Below are 21,187 nucleotides of genomic sequence, written 5' to 3'. Positions count from 1 at the left end.
ATTTATTAAACTAGTCCTCTATGCTCTTTCTGTCCTCTTAAATGGGTTTCTTGATTCTGTGCCTTCCTCCACATTTTATTCTTTAAAGCATGGAATATCAGTGTGATGTGGTAAAGTTCTGCATACAAATAACCAAAACTGATTCCAATTGAGGTAACACCTCTAATGAAAGCACCTCAATAAAAGTACTTGTTTGCACAAGTTAGATGAAGGGTTGTGCTAAGTAATGCATTGGTGGAACTCTGTTACTTCTTGTACCAAGCTGGCCTTTTTGTTTTGTGCTGTGTGACCACTTCCTTCTACTCTGCCTCTAAAGGGAATGCTGCAGGACTGCCTTCCCCTTCTTTCCTTTTCCTTTTGATCCTGTACTGAGGGGTTTCATTTAATCAGATACCACCTGCTGCTTCTGTGAGGCCATTTGTCTCTGTCCTGCCCTGTTTCCCATGCTTATCCTTTCACAGCTGTCCTGAAGAACTGAATCACAAGCAAATGTAATTTAGTACGTTTTCTATTTCCATTATTTCTTTGTTCTGTTGTAGGTGAACATTTCTTCCCACTTAGACCATACCCTAAAACACCTCCTCAATGCACTCTGTGTCCTTTCAGTACCTAAATCATCTTCTCAAATATGCTGTTGGGGTTTTCCCCCTATTTTATGACTCTCCTTTTCATGATATAATTTCTTAAGAACAAAAATTTCAACTTTCACTGTATTATTTCTATTTAAAGTTTTACAACCTTCTGTTTATCTTCCCTGGCTCTATTTTTGAAGCTTCCAAGTAACAGAAAAAAGTAGCTGCTAAATTTTGTGTGTATCATTCTTGCAGCTCTCTCTACTTTGCATCATTAGTTTCCATTTTCTTGCATTCCTTTTCTTTTCTCAACATCATTTGTTGTTCTGCTTTCTGCCTTTTACAGTATACACTGGTCAGATGTGCTCCTGTAATTCTTACCCACCACGTTTTCCTGACCTAACCTACACAATGTATTCTCATCCTGTTTTCAAAGAGTGTTATAATGAAATAACTCACCAAAAAGTGGTTTTATTTAGATACTTAAAATAAACATCTCTCCTTCATGTCACGCATTAACATTTGGGATATAGCATATGATCCTTTTGGTGTTACCTTGCCTCTTCTTTCCCCATGTTCTTTTCTCTTGTTAACCCTCTTCAGTGAAGGAATCTTGTTTTTTTCTGTCTCATCAGGTGCTAAAACCAGCGTGAACCATCTCCTAGCAGCAAAAGAGTTGAGGACAGATACTGTAGCACTGTGGGAAAAATGTATTGCAGAAAGCTGCCTAGGATTGTCCTCACTGTATCTCGATGCTAGAAAATTATTTTAGGTCTCTAGCTCTTTCAGTTTGATTTTGAATCTTAAATGGGGTGGTCCTCGTTCTAGCAATAGTATGCATTTGCTCCCACAGGAGATTAAAAATTTAAGATACAGTTTTAGAGACCAGGGTGTGATGTTGCCTAGAGCACACTGCATGGTTTATTGTCTGCATGGAAAGCTGAAGCAAGTGGCTTTAATCTAAAATAATCATCTCTAAATGCTTCTTCATGTATTTATGCACATTTTAAATAGCTCTGTTGCTGTGTTAATGTGAGTCATGAGTAAAATGATTTAAACAATCAATGGCTTGGTTCTATGACTGTTAAAATAGAGTGATATCCAAATGTAATTCTGCATCCTTTAAAAGCAGTAGTAGTAACCTACATAGCAGAACTTCACAGGTGTTTTATATAAACAAGAATGTAATATTTAGTTTCTTTTTTTTTTTTCTTTTTTGTTCTTTCCATGTCTTTTCTATATAAATAGGTGCTATACTGTGCAGACCATTATAATGCATTATTACTGTGCCATTCCTTTTCTTGTTGCAAAAATGGATGTTATACTGCAGGTATGCAGTGTTGTTACTCAGAGTGGTAATCACTCCTGCATAGGTACAGTGAATTTCTAGTGATGAATATTTTTAGTTGTTAGTTCAGTGTTCGGTGCAGAATTGGCTTTTTGAGGGTTTTTACAGCATTTTTGTTCTTAGGAAAAACAAATTTAACTTGATTTAATTCTTAGGGTTTTTTTCCAGCAGATGTTTGACTGAATCAATGAATAAAATAATGCAATTTCTAATTGTATATTTGTACTTCAAGAATTCCTCTTCCTTAAAAAGATTGTGGTAAGGCATCTTCTCTGTATTGGCAAATTAGCTGTTTTGTCTAGCAGGGACACTGAAAGTGCTCCTTAGACTTCTGTTTTTTCAATATCTAGCTAAAACTATTAAGTTGATAAAAGAAGTAAGTGTTTGTAGAGTATTGCCCATATTTGTGATGTAATGATCAGATAATTTAATGAATATTTAGATGATGCATAGCTGACAATCCTTACATAACACAGTACAGAAGCATTTTCAGTCATTAACTGTTTTGTCAGAGTGTTGGAATGCAAGAGGTTTCCTGGGAGGATATTTGAGATTTAGAAAAATTATGTGGGAGGGATCACATGCAGCTCAGTTACTCCAATGCCCATTTCTAAAATGACACATGAAAACCAGAAACAATCTCACATTCACAAGTTTATTGCTGATTTCTCCTAGTGCTGCATGGTGGTGCTTTACTGTGAATCTGTCAGCAAAAGGGCTTCTCAGACTTCTGTCAAGAGCTCTTGAGTGCCATTCTAAATGTGATGTTAACATTTTTATGTTAATATTGCTTTTAAATTCTCAATAATTCTTTACATTCTTCTTCATGCTGTGCAATAAAATTCGAAAACAGACAGATTAAGGGCATTAGCATAATAATTTAATAACTTCCATTTAAAATAAAACCAGCATGTGGCTTGTGTTATTATTAGACTTTATAACTATCAACCTGCTGTGCCTCCAAATTTTTGTGCTTTTCCTCATTAGTAAGTGCATTTCTTGCATTGTTGCAAGATTTTTGGTTATCACTGTAATCCAGTAGTGTCTGGAGAGTCAGATCCCATTGTGTAGCAGGTCTGATGCAAGCACCTTGGACCCTGGAAGGTGTGCACAGCTTGGTTGGTTTATTTTCATTAATCTAAACTTCAGGATCTAACATAAGTGCTTTGGCTCATTGTTATGAGACATTGATTTTTCTATGCTGGCTATTTGAGGATTTTAGGCTCCAAACTTTCATCCTTCAATATGTGCCTAAGTGGATTTATAATGACAATACACTCCTCTCTGTGGACTCACACTTGAGCAAGGGAAATGTTTTCTGGAGTCCTCCTTCACCATCGAAGACAAATTACATTTTTAGAAGTTGTAATATCTATGCAAGGCATGGGGATAGATTGGCTGTGGTTCTTGAGATCCTGCTGTTGAGTACTGGGGGCACTGAGAGTGGAGGAAATATGGGCATTTTTAGAAAAGGTGTTTTTTGAGGCTTGGAGTATGACTTGCTGGAGCCAAATAAGGTAGTTTCAGCTTAATATGCTTCATAAAAAAATAAAGTTACTGAAAGATATTGTAGTTATGGATACAAATAGTCAAAAGACCATTGTTAATAATATTTATTGACTTAATAATTGTAATAGATACTCAATACTGCTTTGAATTTCAGACCTGCTGCAGTTTTATCTTTTCTCCAAAAGTCCATGTCCTTTGTTGAAAGAACAGATATGCAAAATCTCTCCTAAAGTAGAAGTAACAATAATAAAGCACTTTAAGGAAACTGTTTATGTTTTAACAATGCCTTGGACTCTAATTTGCCCTTGGGCAAATCTCTCAGCCCGAGGGAGAGAAGGGAAGTGGTAGATACTTTTTATTTCTGACTGAAAATGCAAATGCTGGTTAAGCGAAACCCACTGGACCCTAGAAGTTGTCTTGTGAAGCTGGTTGTTGTTATCTTGCCTTTTTTGAGGTTTACATTGTATTCTCTACTTAGTAGAACTCAGGGAGTTGGAGGCACTGCCACTTGAAAATAATTTTTTCACAGGGTGTTACAACTTAATCTGCTTCTGTGCATGTGTTTGATACTTGTGCTGTAAGTTATTGACTCCCAATGTGTTGTAGGATCTGCAGCTAACACAGAAAAAACTCTTTGATGTTTACTGCTGTCCCCAAGAAGTTGAGAAACTGGTAACTTAGTTGATGTTTGAGGAATGAGTGCATTATCAGCTTCTGTTATCAGTGCCTTTTCTATGATCCACAGCCTCTACAGTCACTGTCCCTCGCAGATTCCAAGCTGAAGACTGAGGTCACCATCATTATTAATGCCTTGGGCAGCAATACTTCTCTCACAAAAGTGGATATTAGTGGAAATGCCATGGGAGATATGGGAGCAAAGATGCTGGCAAAAGCCCTACAGATAAACACTAAACTCAGGTAAGGGAAAGTATTTGCAGTAAACAGTAGAATGGCTTAATAATACTGAAGTTGTTGGCTTATTCTCAATCTATTTCTCTTCAGAACCTTTCTACATACAGCAACTTAGGAGTGTCTTTATTTGGAACGATTCTCATCCTTCTTTTTCTTAAGAGAAAGGAAAATAACAACAGAAAAACAAGAGGATCAAGTTGTCCCTTCAAAAACATTTCCTTAACTGAAACTGAGGAAAATTTTCTACATTTGAACAGAAAGGCCTCTTGTTGGAATCAAAAGACTTTCCAAATTTCTAGAATGACAGAAAAAAATTACATTGTTACGGAGCTCTCTATTAAGTCCACCACTCTTCTCAAAGCTGGGCCAACTTAAAGCTATGTGAGGTTGTTCAGGGACTTGTCCATGCAGGTTTTGAAGATCTGCAAGTACCAAGATTCTACAATGTCCCTGGGAACTCAATTCCAGTGCTTAGCTACTCTCTTCTGTCCTGCTATGTCTTTCTTACTGGAGACTTTCCCAGCAGAGAAAATTCTGATATTTGGGTAGGAAACTGAAGTAAATTATTCTTTGTCTTCTTAAGTGTCAATTTGTAGAACTGAGAGCATGTGGAATTCAGAATGGGGAGCAGCATGGACCATCCATCCTTCCCTTCTCCCCTTCCTACTGTGTTGATGGACCTTGGCATATTTTCTTTGCAACTTCATCTGCCCAACAACTTCACTGCTTTTTAGCATGTCTGGCACTGATGGCTTGAGAGTATCACTTTTTTTTCCTATTCAGCATGTGTTTCACGAACAGTAAAACCTTCAATCAGCGTAAATCTGGATGGAGACCTCTAAATATGTCACCCTCATCAGGAAAGATAATCCTCCCTCCTCTTCGTCAGACTGTGCAGATGAACCTTTCTCAGTGTATTGCCAGTGTAAAAAGACTACTTTTTACTTGGTCTCCAAGTATTTGTTCCCTGGAGGATAAGAAATTCCCACAGACAGTCTTGGCTATTTTGTTCAGAGGCTGGGATCCTCTGGCCTTTGTGTTGCTATGCCCCAACTGAATATTAAAAATGTCAAGAAAGCACTGGAGGGATGGCTTAGGTTTATTCAATGTATTAACCTGAAATGACCACAATATCTGAAGAAATAAAGTCTTGATACATTTCAGGGTGGCAGACTGAAACATTTCACAGTATGCTGAATGTCACAATGACATAATGTCATCACGGTCTGTGGTGTGATTACGGACTGAATAATGCAATGGTAACTGTCTCTGCCAAAAATGTTATAAATGACACCCAGGTAGAAATATAAACACACTTTCCAGTGGCAAAAATATTCAAGATTTGACCCTTTGCATATCTGATATTTGCAGAGTGAGTGTAGAATCTCTCTTCCTCGCTTTCTTACCTTTCATCTAAAAAACAGAGGGATAATTCTGCAACAACAGAAGGATGTCAATACTTGTGAAAGCATGCCATCTATCTTTTTTTTTTTTTCTCTTTTAAACACCAGAAGTCTTTGTTTGGTTTTGTGCCTTTTTTTTTTTTAAGAACAGCTACAACTGATGCTCTAGCAGAAGCAAGATTTATCTGCTTGTCTGTCTCTTCTGCCTACTAATGAGATCTTTGAACATGTGTTTGCAAATTGCCAGGCAGTCTGCTTGAGTGGTCTGAACTGGGGGAGGAGGGGAAGGCTTGATCACTCTTATCATTACTGTGTATTCAAAAGAGCTACAATTTATGCACCTAACCTAATGGTTTATTTTGGCAGCTACTTGTGTTACATGTGGAATCATATGAACAGTGTGATGAGCCTAGTGTGGGGCTGAACGAGTAATAGCTTGCAAATTTTGACCTCTGATCAGCATGAATTTTTAAAATACATATGTGTATCCTATGTGGAACAGAGATTGACCAGTTACTGCAATTTTCTGGGATTTTTTCACTATGGTCTTGAAAAGCAGACATTTGACCTTTGGTTTTGATGCTATTCCTCAAAAAACCAGGAACTTATGTCCAAATCTTTCTATTAATTTTGTTTTAGAAAAGTAAGGCACTTGTATTAGTGATAGAAAATGCAGTAGAGTCCCCTTTAAAGTAATGGAAACTGGATTTTGGATATTTGTCCACAATTTCTGTAATTGCAAGGATTTAGTGTCTAAGACAAGTTTTTAAAGTGCTGCCTTCTGCAATTTTGAATATTCAGCAGTGTGTTATTTCAATATGCAAAGTTTCTTATGGATTTATTTGGTGGTTCTTGTTTAACTTCTATTTTTCTTTCCTCTTCCCACCACCTCTCAGAACTGTAATATGGGACAAGAATAACATTACTGCACAGGGCTTCCAGGACATAGCTGTGGCACTGGAAAAGTAAGTCTCAAGTAATTGAATGTCTGATGAAGAGGCCAAAGATCCTGAATGATCTGAGCAGCTGCAGTTCTCACCACAGTCAATATGATCTTGAAGATGTTGAGTGCTCTCAATTTAAAGCATCAGGATGTTTAATCTAAAGGAAAATTCATGACTTCACATCCTTCAAAAGGATGGGAAGAGGCTCTGTGGCTCTTTCATCCATACTCTGCTATAAGGTCCTTGAGTTCTGCTCTTAGCATTAAAATTCTGAATTTGGTAATATTTTCCCTTTGCTTCATTTTCTTGTGTTGGTAGTGTGCAGAAATTCTATTCTAGTGAATGAAGCTGTACATAATAACAGAAAATTACTGAAGTGGGCCTTTGTGGTCTGACATTTTTTCTTTCCCCTAGCAAGTTGAAACTAATAGTGATGATCTCAGGAACTGCAGTTTTTCTTTGTAATTGCTGTGGCCTGGGTCATTTTGCTTCCATGAGTTTACTCACAGATGCAGCTGTTACCAGTGATAGATGTTAAATTGCTTTCATCTCCCTCCACCTCCATCACATTTCTTTATATGTTATTATTACTTTTCTTAAGAGAGAAGAATTACAGATTTAAATTAAGCAGCAGTTGAAGTTTTTCACATCATTAAATCCCTCAGACAGGAGCAAAGGCTCTCTTTAGAAAGTGAATGTAACCTACAGTTGCTAGGTTCTAGACAAGGTATCTTGTAAAACTGTATAATTACTTAAGGGAGCATCTTAACCCTTGTAGGGGTTGTGAGGTTAGGAGTTTATATGGTTACTTGTTTTGTGAAACTATTCTAGTTTATATACTCGGTTTTGAAATGAATTCAGTTGCACTGATGTGGGAAATTAGATAAACGACGTATAATTAAGCAAATCTTGCAGTGATTCCATTGATAGTGGTGAATAATAATTTGCAAAGGTTATTTGTCAGCTTGCAGACATTTCTCTGTTAAAGGGCAATAGCATGGGGAAGTCTGGTAGAAAAAGAAATACCCTTGTTTTCTGGTTAGCATCAGCTTTATTTCTCTGTTCCAAAGTGTTAGGATGAGTAAATAGAGAAGGGGCGGAAATCCTGAGGCAAAAGCAAGTAATCTAAACAAAACCACCCCCAGAATGCCACAGCTAATAATGTGACGCTGTACTTTTTCCGGGTGACATCTCATTTATTTAACTTGGAAGCTGAGGTCATTTTGTGTTGCCTAAACATTTTTAAATTGACAAAAACATGGATAACATCACAATCTAAGCCATAAGCAACAAAGGTTTAAACATGAAGAGAGGGACTGTCAGTACTGGCTGAAAACAATTAGGCTGTAAACAATCCATCTTGAAGGCATTTTGAGAATATTCTTCACCATATGTTTCCTACAAGTACCTGAAGTCATCAGTACTCTGTAGAAAAGAACCATTGCTCAAAATGGAATGAAGATGCTTGAGGATATGTGTTCCATGTTCTGTGATCTTAAGAGAAGTAGTCATCTACCAAACCACAAAACAAGAAGAAAGGTAGACTTCAGCAGGATGGGCAGGAGGCTGAGGAGATTTGTAGCAGACTTTAAAACAGGCTGAAGTAATTGGAAGGTTTTTTCTTTCCCTTTCTCCCAGCTTTTCTTTGTCTGCTTGTTGCTGTTTGAAAATGTTATTTCTGCAAGGGAATTCCAGGAGCATGGCTGTTGGCACATTTTGTCCCAGGGGTGTCCCAGACAGGTGGTGTGAAGTGCTGAGAAGATTTTCTGCAGAGTCCCTTACAGATGTCAGTTCAGGAGAGCATTTGAGAACAGTGGGCATCCTATTCAGCTTGGCCATTAAGCAGGGTCTTGTGTCTCTGTAATTTTAATATGAAGATAAACATGTGATTTGCAGCCTAGAGCCCCCTCTGTCACAGGACTCTACAGCATTTTCTCATGTTCATTTCTGAAAGATTTTTTTTCTATATGGACTGACTGAAGTTCTAGTATCTGAGGAGAAATGCTGGAGTTTGTTAGAGGGCTATGAATTCTTCCCTTAGCAGTGATGTGAAATTCACACACCCTGACCTGAAAAACAGATGATCTTGTTCCTGTAAGCAAAATCTCCACTGCAGCAGAGAGCATACATAGTGTGTGGATCAGAAGTTACTACAGGGGAAATAATGTGATGAAATGTAGGACTGTTGTCACACATGTTGTATGTAGAAGAATAGGTTTCTGGGACCTCTTTTGGGACATCCTTTACAGTCTTTGAGCACCTCTCTGAAATTTAACATCCTTTAAATATAGGTATTTTGCTGAGTATATTGGTGTGTTAGGAAATTACTGGATTATTGAGCTTGTAGCAAAATGTACTCCTTTACAAGAGACAAGTGGAGTGTTAACAAAAAGAAGAACGGGGGAATATTTTAGACTTCAAGGAAACAGAGAAAAACAAAGCATAAGAGTAAAGCTGAAAAGTGAGCTTTAAATTCTTGGAATTTTCCCCTAAGGGCTGGTAAATTTTTAGATGAAAATAATACTGTGTCTGAAAGCAACCCAAGTACAGAGGGTTTCCTTCCTCTCTTAGGGTAGTGGTCTTCTAAAGTTTTGCCTCTGTGATTGTGTGTCCATGAAAATCTCCTTACCTTTCATTTGCCCTCCTTCAGCTCAGTGTGTCCATATGTGTGAGGGAGGGTGCACTAAGCCTTTGACTAAATTGAATTTAGCATATAACTGCTAGCATGAGAGCTGGCAGTTACAGATTTGGGATGTATTAAATGTCAAACAGCTGCAGAGATCCTTAGAAATCTACCTTCTATTTTTTTTTTTTAAACTAAATAAATACTCCACCTGTCAGGCAATCAGCAAGTTCTGTAATTATCTGTCTTTCAGCTCAGTATCTTTGATATTTAAAAATTCTCCCCATGATGGTAGACACTGGTTACTATTACATGAGGACACATAACAGGGTCTGTATAGTTTGCAATGTTCTTTTGAAGGACAAAACAACCAGAAAGAAGAGTTAATTTTCTGACTGATGCAGTAGACTTACAACTGACAGTCACCATGTTTGCATTGGGGAAGAAACATACAAGCCTTCCATTATCATTTAAAGTAAAATGTTGGGTGGTATCAGTAAGGAATTGATGTGTTTGCAGTTCAGGAGGACACTGCCCTTCAGAGAATGGTGTTGCATGTGTCCAAGCATCTGGTGGTAGAAGAAGTGAAAGAAGCTTGGAGTTTCACACTATTTAAGGCGTCTGCTGTTGGGAGTAGTGTGGTCTGCTGTCATCAGTGGTGGTGACTCCATTGTAATTGCCAACTTTAAAGTGCTTCAGAATAGAGGGTTCCAAACATATTTGTGCAGCTCTGGATGGAATTGGACCAGACGGTTAGTGGGATGTTTGTAGAAGGAGGAGAAAGAAATGTTTGCAGGAAGTAAAGGATTAATTGAAAATAGAAAGAATAATTTCCTTTCCAGGTTTTAAAAACTTCCTGCTTTTCCCCCCCATTTATTCAGGTCTGAAGTTGTGTGGACATACCACTGTATGTCCATTTTAAGCATAACTGTGTCATGATAGTCAGTTTATGTTCTCAGAGTTTAAATGTAATTTTGACTCAGGACCAAACTCCTGTCTTTAATCTCTTATTGCAGGAGATGGACACAGCTGCAGAAATATTTTGCAAGCAAATAAGGAAAATGCAGGGAGCAATTGTTTGTGTAAAGCAATATGGAGATGCTATGCTTGTTTTGTCAGCTTTTTATTAAAAATTCAGCAAGTGTCTTCAAATTGTTGTAAACACGAGAAGTTATTAAATAGTAAATTTCTAAAACTCAGTCTCTTAGTTGCTATCTGTCTATTACTGAATATTTCCATTTAGGCTTAGATCTGATACAGTTGCCAGCAGGCACTGATTCTCCCTGTTCTGTTTAGATACACAAAAATAATCTAACCATGTGCAAAGAGCTACAGAGGGCAGGTAGGCATTTAATCAGCAGCCACTGGGCACCGACCATATAACTGTTTTTCAAAATCTACCCCTCTGTCTAGTAGTAAAGAAGAATTAGCAGCAAAAAAGAGCATGTATACTTCCAGCTATTCCACTTAAAAATGTGAAAAATACTTTCTTAGTACCTTCCATGGACAACCTGGATGCACTTTACTTCTCCCTTCTAGGTTATTCTTCATAAAAAAAGTACAGTGATTATAAAGATACACAGTAATTAGATTAACTTTCACCATATTTTTTTTTCTTTAGGAATTATACATTGAGATTCATGCCTATACCGATGAATGATGCCTCCCAAGCACTCAAAACAAACCCTGAGAAAACAGAAGAGGCGCTGCAAAAGGTATTGCATATGCCACTAATGAACAGAAATAAAACCAGCAAAAATATAGTAATTTTAAGTGACTGAGATTTCATGCTTGGCTGAATAGGAATTCTATACTGGATTCAAGGGTTGTTTGGTTTGCATAGACATATAGATGGTAATCAAGTGCTGTAAGAGCTTTTCATTCCACAGAATGCTGGGAGTGAAGGCTGATGGAATGCACTGGTGTAGTGTCAGAATATCATAACTAAAAAAATGCAAACTAGACCTGGTATTAGTGTGTGCTTGACTATGAAAGAGAGAGTTAGAAACTGCATGTGTGTAACATATGTGCCTGTGGGTATTACCAAATGTTTAGAATTACCGGTGCACGCTTTTTATATTGGCATAAAAAGTGCAGTCAGCTCTGTACAAGACAAAGGGTGCTCTTCAATTTGAGGGAGGATGAAAACATTTACTGCCTGTGTTTTATATTGTGCATATAAAATTCACACACTGTGTTGCCCTAAGTAAGCAACTGCACCAGCATGTTCTTTTGGACAAAAAGGTGTTGACAGTATCTGTAGTGTTCCACTTGCATGAGTTTTAAAACTCCCAGCTGAGTTTTAATATGATAAATCTTGCGAGCTCCAAACAAGCCTCCTGCTCAATCAGGAAGCATACATTTCACATCTCTTTAATGAGTAGTTTTCCTTAGCCACGGTAAGGCCATAAAAATGTTATAAATAGTTCTTACAGATAACTGTGATTAAAAAGAAAATGTCTATGATCCTTGTTTTCAGTAATTTGAGTATGACAGGGAGAAGTGCTGGTAGTTAGTATCTTTTTCTTTGATGCATGAAAATTCTCTCAATTCTGCTTTTAAAAATCTGATTCATGGGGGATGGATGTATTTCTTACATCTCATTTAATATAATTGGCCTGGTTCATATCTAGACTGGTAGGTGCATTTCTGAAAAAAATAGTGGGAAGCTTCTGGCCACGGGGATTTAAATTCTGTGTGTTAATTAGGCACTATGTACAAAGAGCATTTCCTTTTATTCATATCAAAGTTGCTAAAACTGTTAGACCCTGAGTTTGTTTTAACATGTGGTTCAGGATTTCTTTACACAACACAAGGAAGTTACCTCCTAGAAAAGATATCAGTGTCAGGAGTGGTGCTGTGAACACAACACAGGTGTGTTCCCTGCAGGTAGGGATGCAAGCCCCCCTGCAGGGACTGAGCCTGGTACCTGGACAATTGCACTGACTGACTGATGGACACAGCAGCCACCCTCCGAGCTCTGGTGTCTCTGCAGCACACTTGGCTTGGGGTGGGCAAACTGGATAAACCCAGAGATTTGCTCTGGGACATGGTTGGATGTTGCAGTTCTTGCTGCTGCTGCCACTATCCCCACTGATGTCAGCCTCACAACCTGCTGGCCACTCCACTCAGCCTTTCCTCCCCTCTCTCTTTCAGAACAGATCCATCACTTTTGATGAAGCTTGAACAGGTTGTTAATAGGTGTTCTTGGCTTTACCAAATTTGAAAGAGCAGGGTTTGGGGGTTACTCTGTGTATCATGAAGCTGGCTGATGGTGGGTGTGTGCTGCTGCTGACAATTATGGTGGCCTGCAAGTAGGAATCACTTGTCTCTAAATAGTGCTTCTGTACTGCTTGGCTTTAATGAACCAACACGTGAACTGAGGCTGCACTATCACTTAGGCACTTCTAGATAGTTTATTTTCTCTTCAGACGTACTGCTATTCAAATCTGTGTCTTTGCAGCGGGCCAAAGACATCGAAAAGAAATTAATCAAATACCTTGAGTCATCATGATCTCTTCAAGACCTAACAATTAAGAGTCCCTTAAAATATTTCTCAAACCAGGATCTAATCCTTTGTCAGCATAACTTGCTAAATTGTTCAAAATAGAATACTCTTTCAGAAAACATAGGCAAAACCACAATGTTTAACCATGTGTCACTAGTTTGTGAGTGAATTAGTATTTATTCATGTGGTTTTTAAGCATCAAGGCACACAAAATAAAGTTTGCAGATGATAAATAATTAGGCAGCTTTTCTTGTCAGTCCCCAATTCTGACCCATCAGCAAAATTGAAAGCAAATTACAATGTGAAGAGTCACATCAGTTTCCTAATCTGACTTTTTTTCTGCCTTTTTTTTTTTTTTTTAGATAGAAAACTACTTGCTTCGTAACCATGAGACCAGGAAGTACCTACAGGAGCAAGCATATCGACTGCAGCAAGGCATTGTCACTAGCACCACTCAGCAGGTGAGAATTTGTTACTTAATAGACATCTCAGTGCCTAAAACCTGCTTGGGGAGGAAGTCCTCTCTCATTCAGAGTACTTTTAAGATGTGCCTCGTGGGTTATACTGTTTCCCAAGAAATAATAATTATCAATGACAATGCATTGTCAATGCAAAGCATTTGTGAGATGAAGGTCTTCTACACAACAGTACCATGTAGAGAAAAACTCAAGGTATTACCAAGTAAACTACTGTTGAAACCAGGAACAGTTTGGTTTGCTTGTGCTCTACCTGTGTTATTTAAATTTAATGGGACAGTGTTTTGTTACTGGAACCTGAAATTGTGCTCTAACCTCTTGAGAGAGAAAATGGTATATGGAGATATACTGGCACTAAAAACTGCAAGAGCAATTGTTTTATTCTAGTAATCTTTCTGCTCCAATGCCACTTTTTCTCCCCAGGTAAATAATCTCTATATGAAATAAGTTTAGATTTTTTATAGCTTGTTGGTTTTGGTTGTGCTTTTCTCCAACACCACATACACATCAAGTTTCAGGAAATGTAATTTATTGTTATTTTGAAATAAAGTTAGTGATTTCTGTATTAAATTGCCTACAATAAGGATGGATTTTAAAAACAGTTTTAAAAGAGAGCTGAAAAAGGCTCTGTAGTATGATAGAATTGCATTATTATTCCCAGAATGTATTTTTTTCTGTCCAGATGTCCCAATGAGACTTTCTAATAATTAATTAGCTTTTTGTACTTGTAAAAAAATACCCAGCCAAAACCCTTTGAAGAGAAAGATTCATGTGGATCCAAAAAGGAGCATGCTGTGAAATTATTTCAGTTTTCATTGCTAATGATGTAAGATGCTAGAATGGTAGACTTTATACGATGGTGCGTGCACTCAGATGTTGCTTCAAAATGTCAAATAGCCAGTTCTAATGTATGCTAAGTGGGCTGATAAAGACTTTTAACTATTATATCTCCCTGCCTCATATATCTTAATCAAAGCTGACTATGTGTCAGGCATTCTTGGTGGTTTGTCTTGTAAGATACAGATATACCACCTGCCCTGTATTTGCAGCATGTTGAATGAATTGTCTTGCGGGTACAGATTAAGTTCAATTTATCCCACTGTGAAATGTCTGATGGAAACTTCTGCTTTGATAGTTTTAATTCCCTTGCAACTAGGAATATTTACATTTTAAAAGGATACTGCAGAAGCCTGCGCAGTTGCATTTTGCTTAGACTGGAGAGATCGCTGTTAGTGTTTGTTGAATGAACAGAGCTTTCTTTTACTCTCTGAACTTCTTAACAACTCAGAGACCTTTAGACCATAGTCTTAGGTATATCAACAACATTTTCAGCATTACATTTGATCAAAAAAAAAAAAAACAGAGTAACACTTAAATAGGATAACTTGTTGATTATTTGCAGTTATGCTGGAGGTTATTGTGGGGGAAATATTCCACAGCATTTATTTTTCCTGATAGTAAAGTTTTATTTATTTTGCAATGCTTAGGGCTGTCTTTATGAGATGTAGTTCTTTCCTTCAATAGTATTGACATACTGCCAAGGTCTTATCATGCCTTTCCAGGTTTTTATATTGGCACTGCAAATCTCATCATGCTACTATTGATTTTCTACCTGGACTGGATTAAGGTTGTGTTTGACCAACATTCTGATGTTTTATCTTTTGTATTTCTTTTGTTCAAGTAGATGATTGACAGAATATGTGTAAAAGTGCAAGATCATCTCAACTCTTTAAGAAACTGTGGTGTGGATGCTGTGCAGGAGGATGTCAAATGTGCGGAACGGCTGATGCGGGATGCTAAGAACTCCAAAACAGTAAGCCTTTCCCAGTACGCTGGCAATGCTGAGAGCAGTTCTGTGTGTGCTTGCAGCTTTTCTCTTTTTGGCCAGTGAAAATAATAATAACTGTCACAAAAGAGCATTTTCTTCAGATGACTGGCTATAGGTAGTATTTAAAGGGATAAGATAATTCTAATTTATGAAGACTCTGTTTTAGCCAAAGACATTTCCTGCTGTTTGCCCTGGTTTGAAGACAGTGATGAGCCTATTTTCTGAAAGTACTCTTCCTGTCTTACAGCTTTTACCAAATCTGTATCACCTCGGAGGAGCTTCTTGGGCAGGAGCAAATGGTTCACTTTCCAATCCAATCCAAGAGACACTTGAATCCATGGCTGGAGAAGTCACAAGGGTAGTGGATGAGCAACTTAAGGTCTGTAGATAGATGTGTTACCATCTCTCACATGCAGAAATAACTAAATCTGGGGTTTTCTGTCACTAAATGCAAATGTGCCACACTTCATTTTTCTTCTCAGTAGATTTGTATGTAAGCTAGCGATCTTTCTGTTATTAGTTTCTTATAACTTCGGGCCATGTCATTTGGATTTTTTCCCCAGCTGGAATAAAATAAAAAGTTTCTTTAGTGTTTTCAGTGGGCAGAAGGAGCATATACTATTTATTATAATATTTTCTCATCTGCTAGAAGGAGAAGACTAATCAATTGCTCCTTCAGCCTTTTATAAAGGCATTTGTCAAGCACCCTAAGAAGCCTCATGCCCTGGAGGAAAGTGCTCAGTAGTTAAGGAGTCATAGTAGAGTGAAAGCTGCATTTTTATAGACTCCATGGCAGATTTTTTTTCTCAGTGGTCACTTTTGAAACTGATGCAGGATTTCCACTTTACTGTTTGATTTGGGTGACTTGTAGGTATTGAGAATGCCCAAGGAATTGGTGCAGGCAGCTTTAGAGGAAATCTTCTCACAAGTTGCCTGTCAAACCTCAGCTCTTGAAATAGATGCCATTGATCTGTCAGTGTTCTCACCCGTGTGCTCAGACAGCTGCTGCTCAGAAATTTGCACCTTCAGTTATGTTTACTCTTCCTATCTAACAAGGAAAGAACCATCCATACAACATGTGCCAAAGTATCAGTCCAGGAAGAAGACAAGGTGGAGAAATTTTAACAACAGTTGGGATCTGTGTGGAAGTTGATGAATTTAAGAATACTGCTCTGGGGCAGCTCAGACCAACTTCTGTTTGTGACTAAGCTGCTTTGTCTCTGTTCTGGAGTATTTAAACACTTTGCAACCTTCATCTTCAGATTCTTTGATCTTTCAATTGAAACATGAAAACGCTTCAGTCAGTGGGAATATAATGAAGAACAATAATAATGCCATATTACTAATTACTTGTTTGAAATTAAAAAGTTAATGAGGAGGAAAATGGTGCTCTATTTTTAGTATATTTCTCCCTTTCCCCATTATATGAAATAAGGTGAAGATTTCTGCAGACATGAAAGTGATTTATCCATAAGATTCTTCCTAGTGGAACCTCTGGGGTATTATTGGGACAGGAGTAGTCAGGTCAGCCCTTCATGCACTTAAATAAGTTCATCTTGGAGACTCTTATAGAGGGTGAAAAAAAATGCCTCTTCAGAATTTGGAATGTTCCAATGTGTCTTCCATTTACACTTGTACACATTTACAACGAAAGGCACTTTAGCTCAACCATTCTAACTTTTAAATTTACTTCTGATCTGTGTGGCATTAAGGTTTAAGTGGCTTATAAAAAACTATAAAGTCATAATGTTCTTTGTATACTCCAACACTCATTTTTATTAATTTTCACTTAAGGTGGAAGGGCTTTCTTTTATGTTCTATGCATGGAGGAGGAAGTGTTGAATGTGGATTAGAATTATTTTTCCCCCCAGTTGTTTAGGTCAATTCAAAACATCATAAGCAGTTTATTATTTGTAAAGATAGATAAGGGAGCTCTCATAAGGACAGTTCTTTTTGTAATTGTTGGGGAAAAAATACTGTGTGCTGTAAGAGGAGTTTTGATTTTTAGTTTCCATAGCAACCAGAGTGTGATTCTAAAAAGAAGTTTGGAAATTGGTTAAAGGCAGTGAACATATTTTAAGTAAATAAGAGATTTTTTTTTTCCTTTTATTTTTTAACTCAAGGAAAGGAAGAGGGGTGAAGAAAGGAGTTAGAGTAAGGAAAAACAATGTATTGAAATGAGTTGAGTTGACCACAGGAGAAATTATAGCAAGACCCTTGCTTTTTCTTCTCCTGCTGGTGTCACTGTGGACACACAGAACCTGGAAATGCATTATGCAGTCAGAAAAGGCCCAAGTGAAAATAAGCAAGAAAAGTGGAACCTATACAAACACAATTATTTTGTAATGACAGGAGTGCTCAAAATAGTCTTCCTAAATTTTGTCCTGGAGCAAAGGGTTTGTTGGCTCCATCACCTGTTCCATTTTTTTATTTTGACACCATCATTCTTCAGTCCTTTTCCTCACTGTATCTTTCTCCTGAATGTTAAGATTTAACTGTGGGTTAAATCTTTGTTCTTTTCTTTCACCTGGTGAGTGGTACTTGCAGCCCTGTGACTGAAATGTGTGCACTTTCACAGTCAATATTGGTAGTTGTGGCTTTCCATCAGTGAAAGGTTTGGGCATGGAATTAGGAGGCGAGGAAAGGTTTCTGTAGATACCTTCTATAGATAATGGTCATGTGAAATCAACAGCTAAAAACCACCATTAAAGAAATTATATTCAGTTGTGCAGTTAAAGATAAGATCCAAATTCTATTTGACTTTTAAGTTGCACATTCTCTCAGTTTTTTTGAGTAAAAATTGATTTTGGAAATTTCAGGAAAGGTCTAGTTTTTCCTGCTGCTTCCCAGTGATGCCTTCTCAGAGCATTTTTTCACATGATCCATTTTGAAAGACCCTGCTTAGACTGCAATTGTAATTCAGCATAGCAAGTCTATCACTTTTATGATTGTGATTTATCAGTACCTTTGAGAGGCCAGGGAATTTTTTCACAATAAACTACACAATTGCACCAGTGAATAAATGCTATGGAAAAAATGGATGTGTCAGGAACTCTCATTAGTAGTTTACTTGGCTCAGTGTTGTCTAACATTCAAGTTCTTCATCCCCCATGGGGATATGGCCACAGAGGCTTGAAAGTCCCTTCATTAGTTATGCTGCCCCAGAATCTGCTTGAGGACTGAGGGAGGGAATGTGGAAAGAGTTCTTAAAGGGCATTTAGGAACCTAGCAGCAAGATATGTTATTAGCTATAATGGCTCTTGTCCCTTATAACTCTAAATCAAATGTTGTAAAGATTGGACTTTCCTGTACGCTGCGGCCGCTTCGTATTGCTTTGTTGTTTTTTTCCAGACTGTAAAAGCTACAGACTGAAAGATACTGCTTTGAATCACTGAAATTTTTATGCAGCAATGGTGTTTTTTTCTTGCTTGTTGTCTGCATAAGGAAATTACTAGTTATGGTAAGGCTGTGCAAAGAGGAAAAAGCTCTGATACTATAGAGTTGAATTTGCAGTCACTCACCTGTGGTACGGCATTGAGAAGAAAAAAGAAATCAATAGTGTTTTCAAGGGGTGCAGTTCTTATTTTTGTACAATTGACAAATGCCCAGGTAAGATCTAGGCTTACCTAGTACACCATTGTAAGGCAATGTTGTTTGTTTCTTTTATTTTATTATTTGTAAGTACCTTTTTCTGTTTTATCAACCCCCAGTCTTATCAGAGACAAGTTGGCCCATTTCAGGAAACTGGGCTCTGGCCTGATCCTTATTTTTTTCCACCCTCCTTTGAATTTTTCCTGTGTGGGTGACCATGCACTGCAACAGGCTGCCTGAAGAGGGTGTGGAGTCTCCCTCACTGGAGATCCTCGAAAACTGTCTGCACACAATTCTGTGCCATATGCCCCAGAAAAACCTGGAGCAGGGAGGTTGGACTAGATGACCTTCGGTGGTCTCTCCCAACCTTTCACCCATTCTATGATTCTGTGTGAATAAAAATTGTTGGCTATATCTAAAGTTTGCCCTAGATTTACATGTATATAAATGAGAGCCATGTATTAAAGGTTTGCATGCTGACTGCAGATCATGCTTGTAGCTACTTCTTAATATTCAGCTGGTATATTCCAGCCATCTACAGCATGCTGAGTTCTCAGGATCTCTCTTCCTCATTTACTGATGCTTCTTACAAATTGGCAGGTCTGGAGCACTGGTAAAAATTTGTGATTCAGGGCACAGTTTAGAGGGAAGGCAGCTGCAGCAGAGCATCCGCTGCAGTAGTGGGTGCACAAGGGAGCATAATTTGTTCTGACAGCTCAACACACAAAGATGTAAATGTTTCATATTTGAAAAGGCAAACAAGTACAGTTGCGGGTCATTTTCAGAACAAGTGTTTTGATTCTCAAAGCTATATTTTGTAAAATGTCTTATATTGCAGCTGGATGCAAAATAGATTGGAAAGCAGGAAGAAAAATTGTAAAAACTACAAGTCTAAAAGTGTCATATTCAACAGAATAATACTGTCACCTCACAGCTAAAGTAAATCCCAGTATCTAATGTTATTTTTTGCTTATTGTGCTGCAGACACTCCTTGAGTCTATGGTGGATGCAGCAGAAAACCTTTGCCCAAACGTAATGAAGAAGGCTCGCATCCGCGAAGACCTCATTGAGGCCAGCACTGAGAAGATTTCCATCCCACGCACTTTTGTAAAAAATGTCCTCTTGGAGCAATCTGGAATTGATATCCTCAATAAAATTAGGTACTTTAGGAGGCTAATCTAACAAAATTGGAATTTGGATTTTGGGTTGTGTATATGTGCGTTTATGTAGTAGAAGAATTTTGGAATGCTTTTGTGACTCACAAGAAACTATATTACGGCATTCAAAAAGCAGGAAATTGTCCTACAGGTCTGGGGAACTTAGATTCATATGTTTGGAATCTCTAGGGATGCTAACTATGATCATGAATGCGTGTGCTCTCTGATTTAGTGAAAGATTTGGTTTGTGGTACGCAAATAATGTTTTCATGACTGATCCTTTTTAAAAAAAGCTTTCTTTTCTCGCGTAACACTGGATTAATGTAATAGAAGGAAATTACACTATTTGCTTTGAGTGGTAGCAGTGCTTTGTCTGTCATTACATTTGGTCTGGTCCTATAGCTGTAGCACTTTGTGTGGGAGCTGTGCACTGCAGACAGACCTACTTAAGAAATGGAAACCTGGATATTCAAACCACAAATCTGGAGCAGAAACCATTACCCTAAATAACTCTTAGTTTGTCCTGTAAAAAAAAAAGAGGCATTTACCTGACCTTTTACTGCTTTTTGTTTCATATTGAATGTATACCAGAGAATATATTTACACAGTATAATGTGGTTAACCTGTACTTAAACCTTTTCAGCTCCTTTCTGCCCGATGCTTGAAAAGCATGACATTTTGCATTGAGATGCTAATATCTTTGAGGAGGAAAGAAACAGTTTTGCAGAATGCAGCACAATAGGCAGGAAAAGGTGCTTAGCTATACCTTCAGAGTGTTTAGAATAGTTCAGTGAGTAAGTTTTTTTGCATTTCAGTCCTATCAAATAAATCTTGGCCCCAGGACAATAATACTGCCTCTTCTATTGTAGAAGCTGGAACTGTCAGTGAGGGGAGGGTGCCACACTGTGATCTTTCCTGCCTTATATTATTTGAAATTAATGTTGGTAGCTGAGGGAGATTACTTCACTCCCACTCTCTTCCCGCTGTGGCTTGGCCACCATTCTACCTCCCTATGAATTGCATTGCCTTTCCAAGGAGTTCCTTGCTTTTTTCTCCAGGCTCTCTGCAGCAGTAATAGCTTTGCAGACAGAAATAGCTTTGTTAATCCAATACAGTTCAGTTCACATATAAAAACCATAAACCAAAATCATGTCACTTGCTGGCAAATGTCAGTTGAAAGAGTTGGTGTTGAAAGCAGAGGCAGCAGAGGTGGAGCTTTGGGCTGCAGCTCAGGCAGTCATGTTTGTTGGCTCCACATCAGCTGCCCTACATAGCCAGAGCATTTGGTGCTATCACCAAAGATGGGACCCCAAGGG

At 38.0% G+C, this 21,187-nt stretch overlaps 1 protein-coding gene across 5 annotated transcripts in view; it reads left to right on the top strand.

Moving 5' to 3' along the window:
- The window catches only part of CARMIL1 (capping protein regulator and myosin 1 linker 1), a 187,131-nt gene that overhangs the window by 121,018 nt on the left and 44,926 nt on the right, over window positions 1-21,187 (top strand). For all 5 annotated transcript variants that reach the window (XM_053947615.1, XM_053947607.1, XM_053947591.1 and 2 more), the window contains exons 21-27: window positions 4,175-4,347; window positions 6,641-6,709; window positions 10,933-11,026; window positions 13,182-13,280; window positions 14,980-15,108; window positions 15,371-15,502; window positions 19,699-19,874. In XM_053947615.1, the coding sequence (XP_053803590.1) occupies window positions 4,175-4,347; window positions 6,641-6,709; window positions 10,933-11,026; window positions 13,182-13,280; window positions 14,980-15,108; window positions 15,371-15,502; window positions 19,699-19,874 (872 nt within the window). The remainder of the gene's footprint in view (window positions 1-4,174; window positions 4,348-6,640; window positions 6,710-10,932; window positions 11,027-13,181; window positions 13,281-14,979; window positions 15,109-15,370; window positions 15,503-19,698; window positions 19,875-21,187) is intronic.

The sequence above is a fragment of the Vidua chalybeata genome, chromosome 1 (genome assembly GCF_026979565.1).
Source record: "Vidua chalybeata isolate OUT-0048 chromosome 1, bVidCha1 merged haplotype, whole genome shotgun sequence".
Taxonomy (NCBI): domain Eukaryota; kingdom Metazoa; phylum Chordata; class Aves; order Passeriformes; family Viduidae; genus Vidua; species Vidua chalybeata.
The sequence above is the reverse complement of the archived record's forward strand: the minus strand, read 5'-3'. Positions and strand labels throughout refer to the sequence as shown.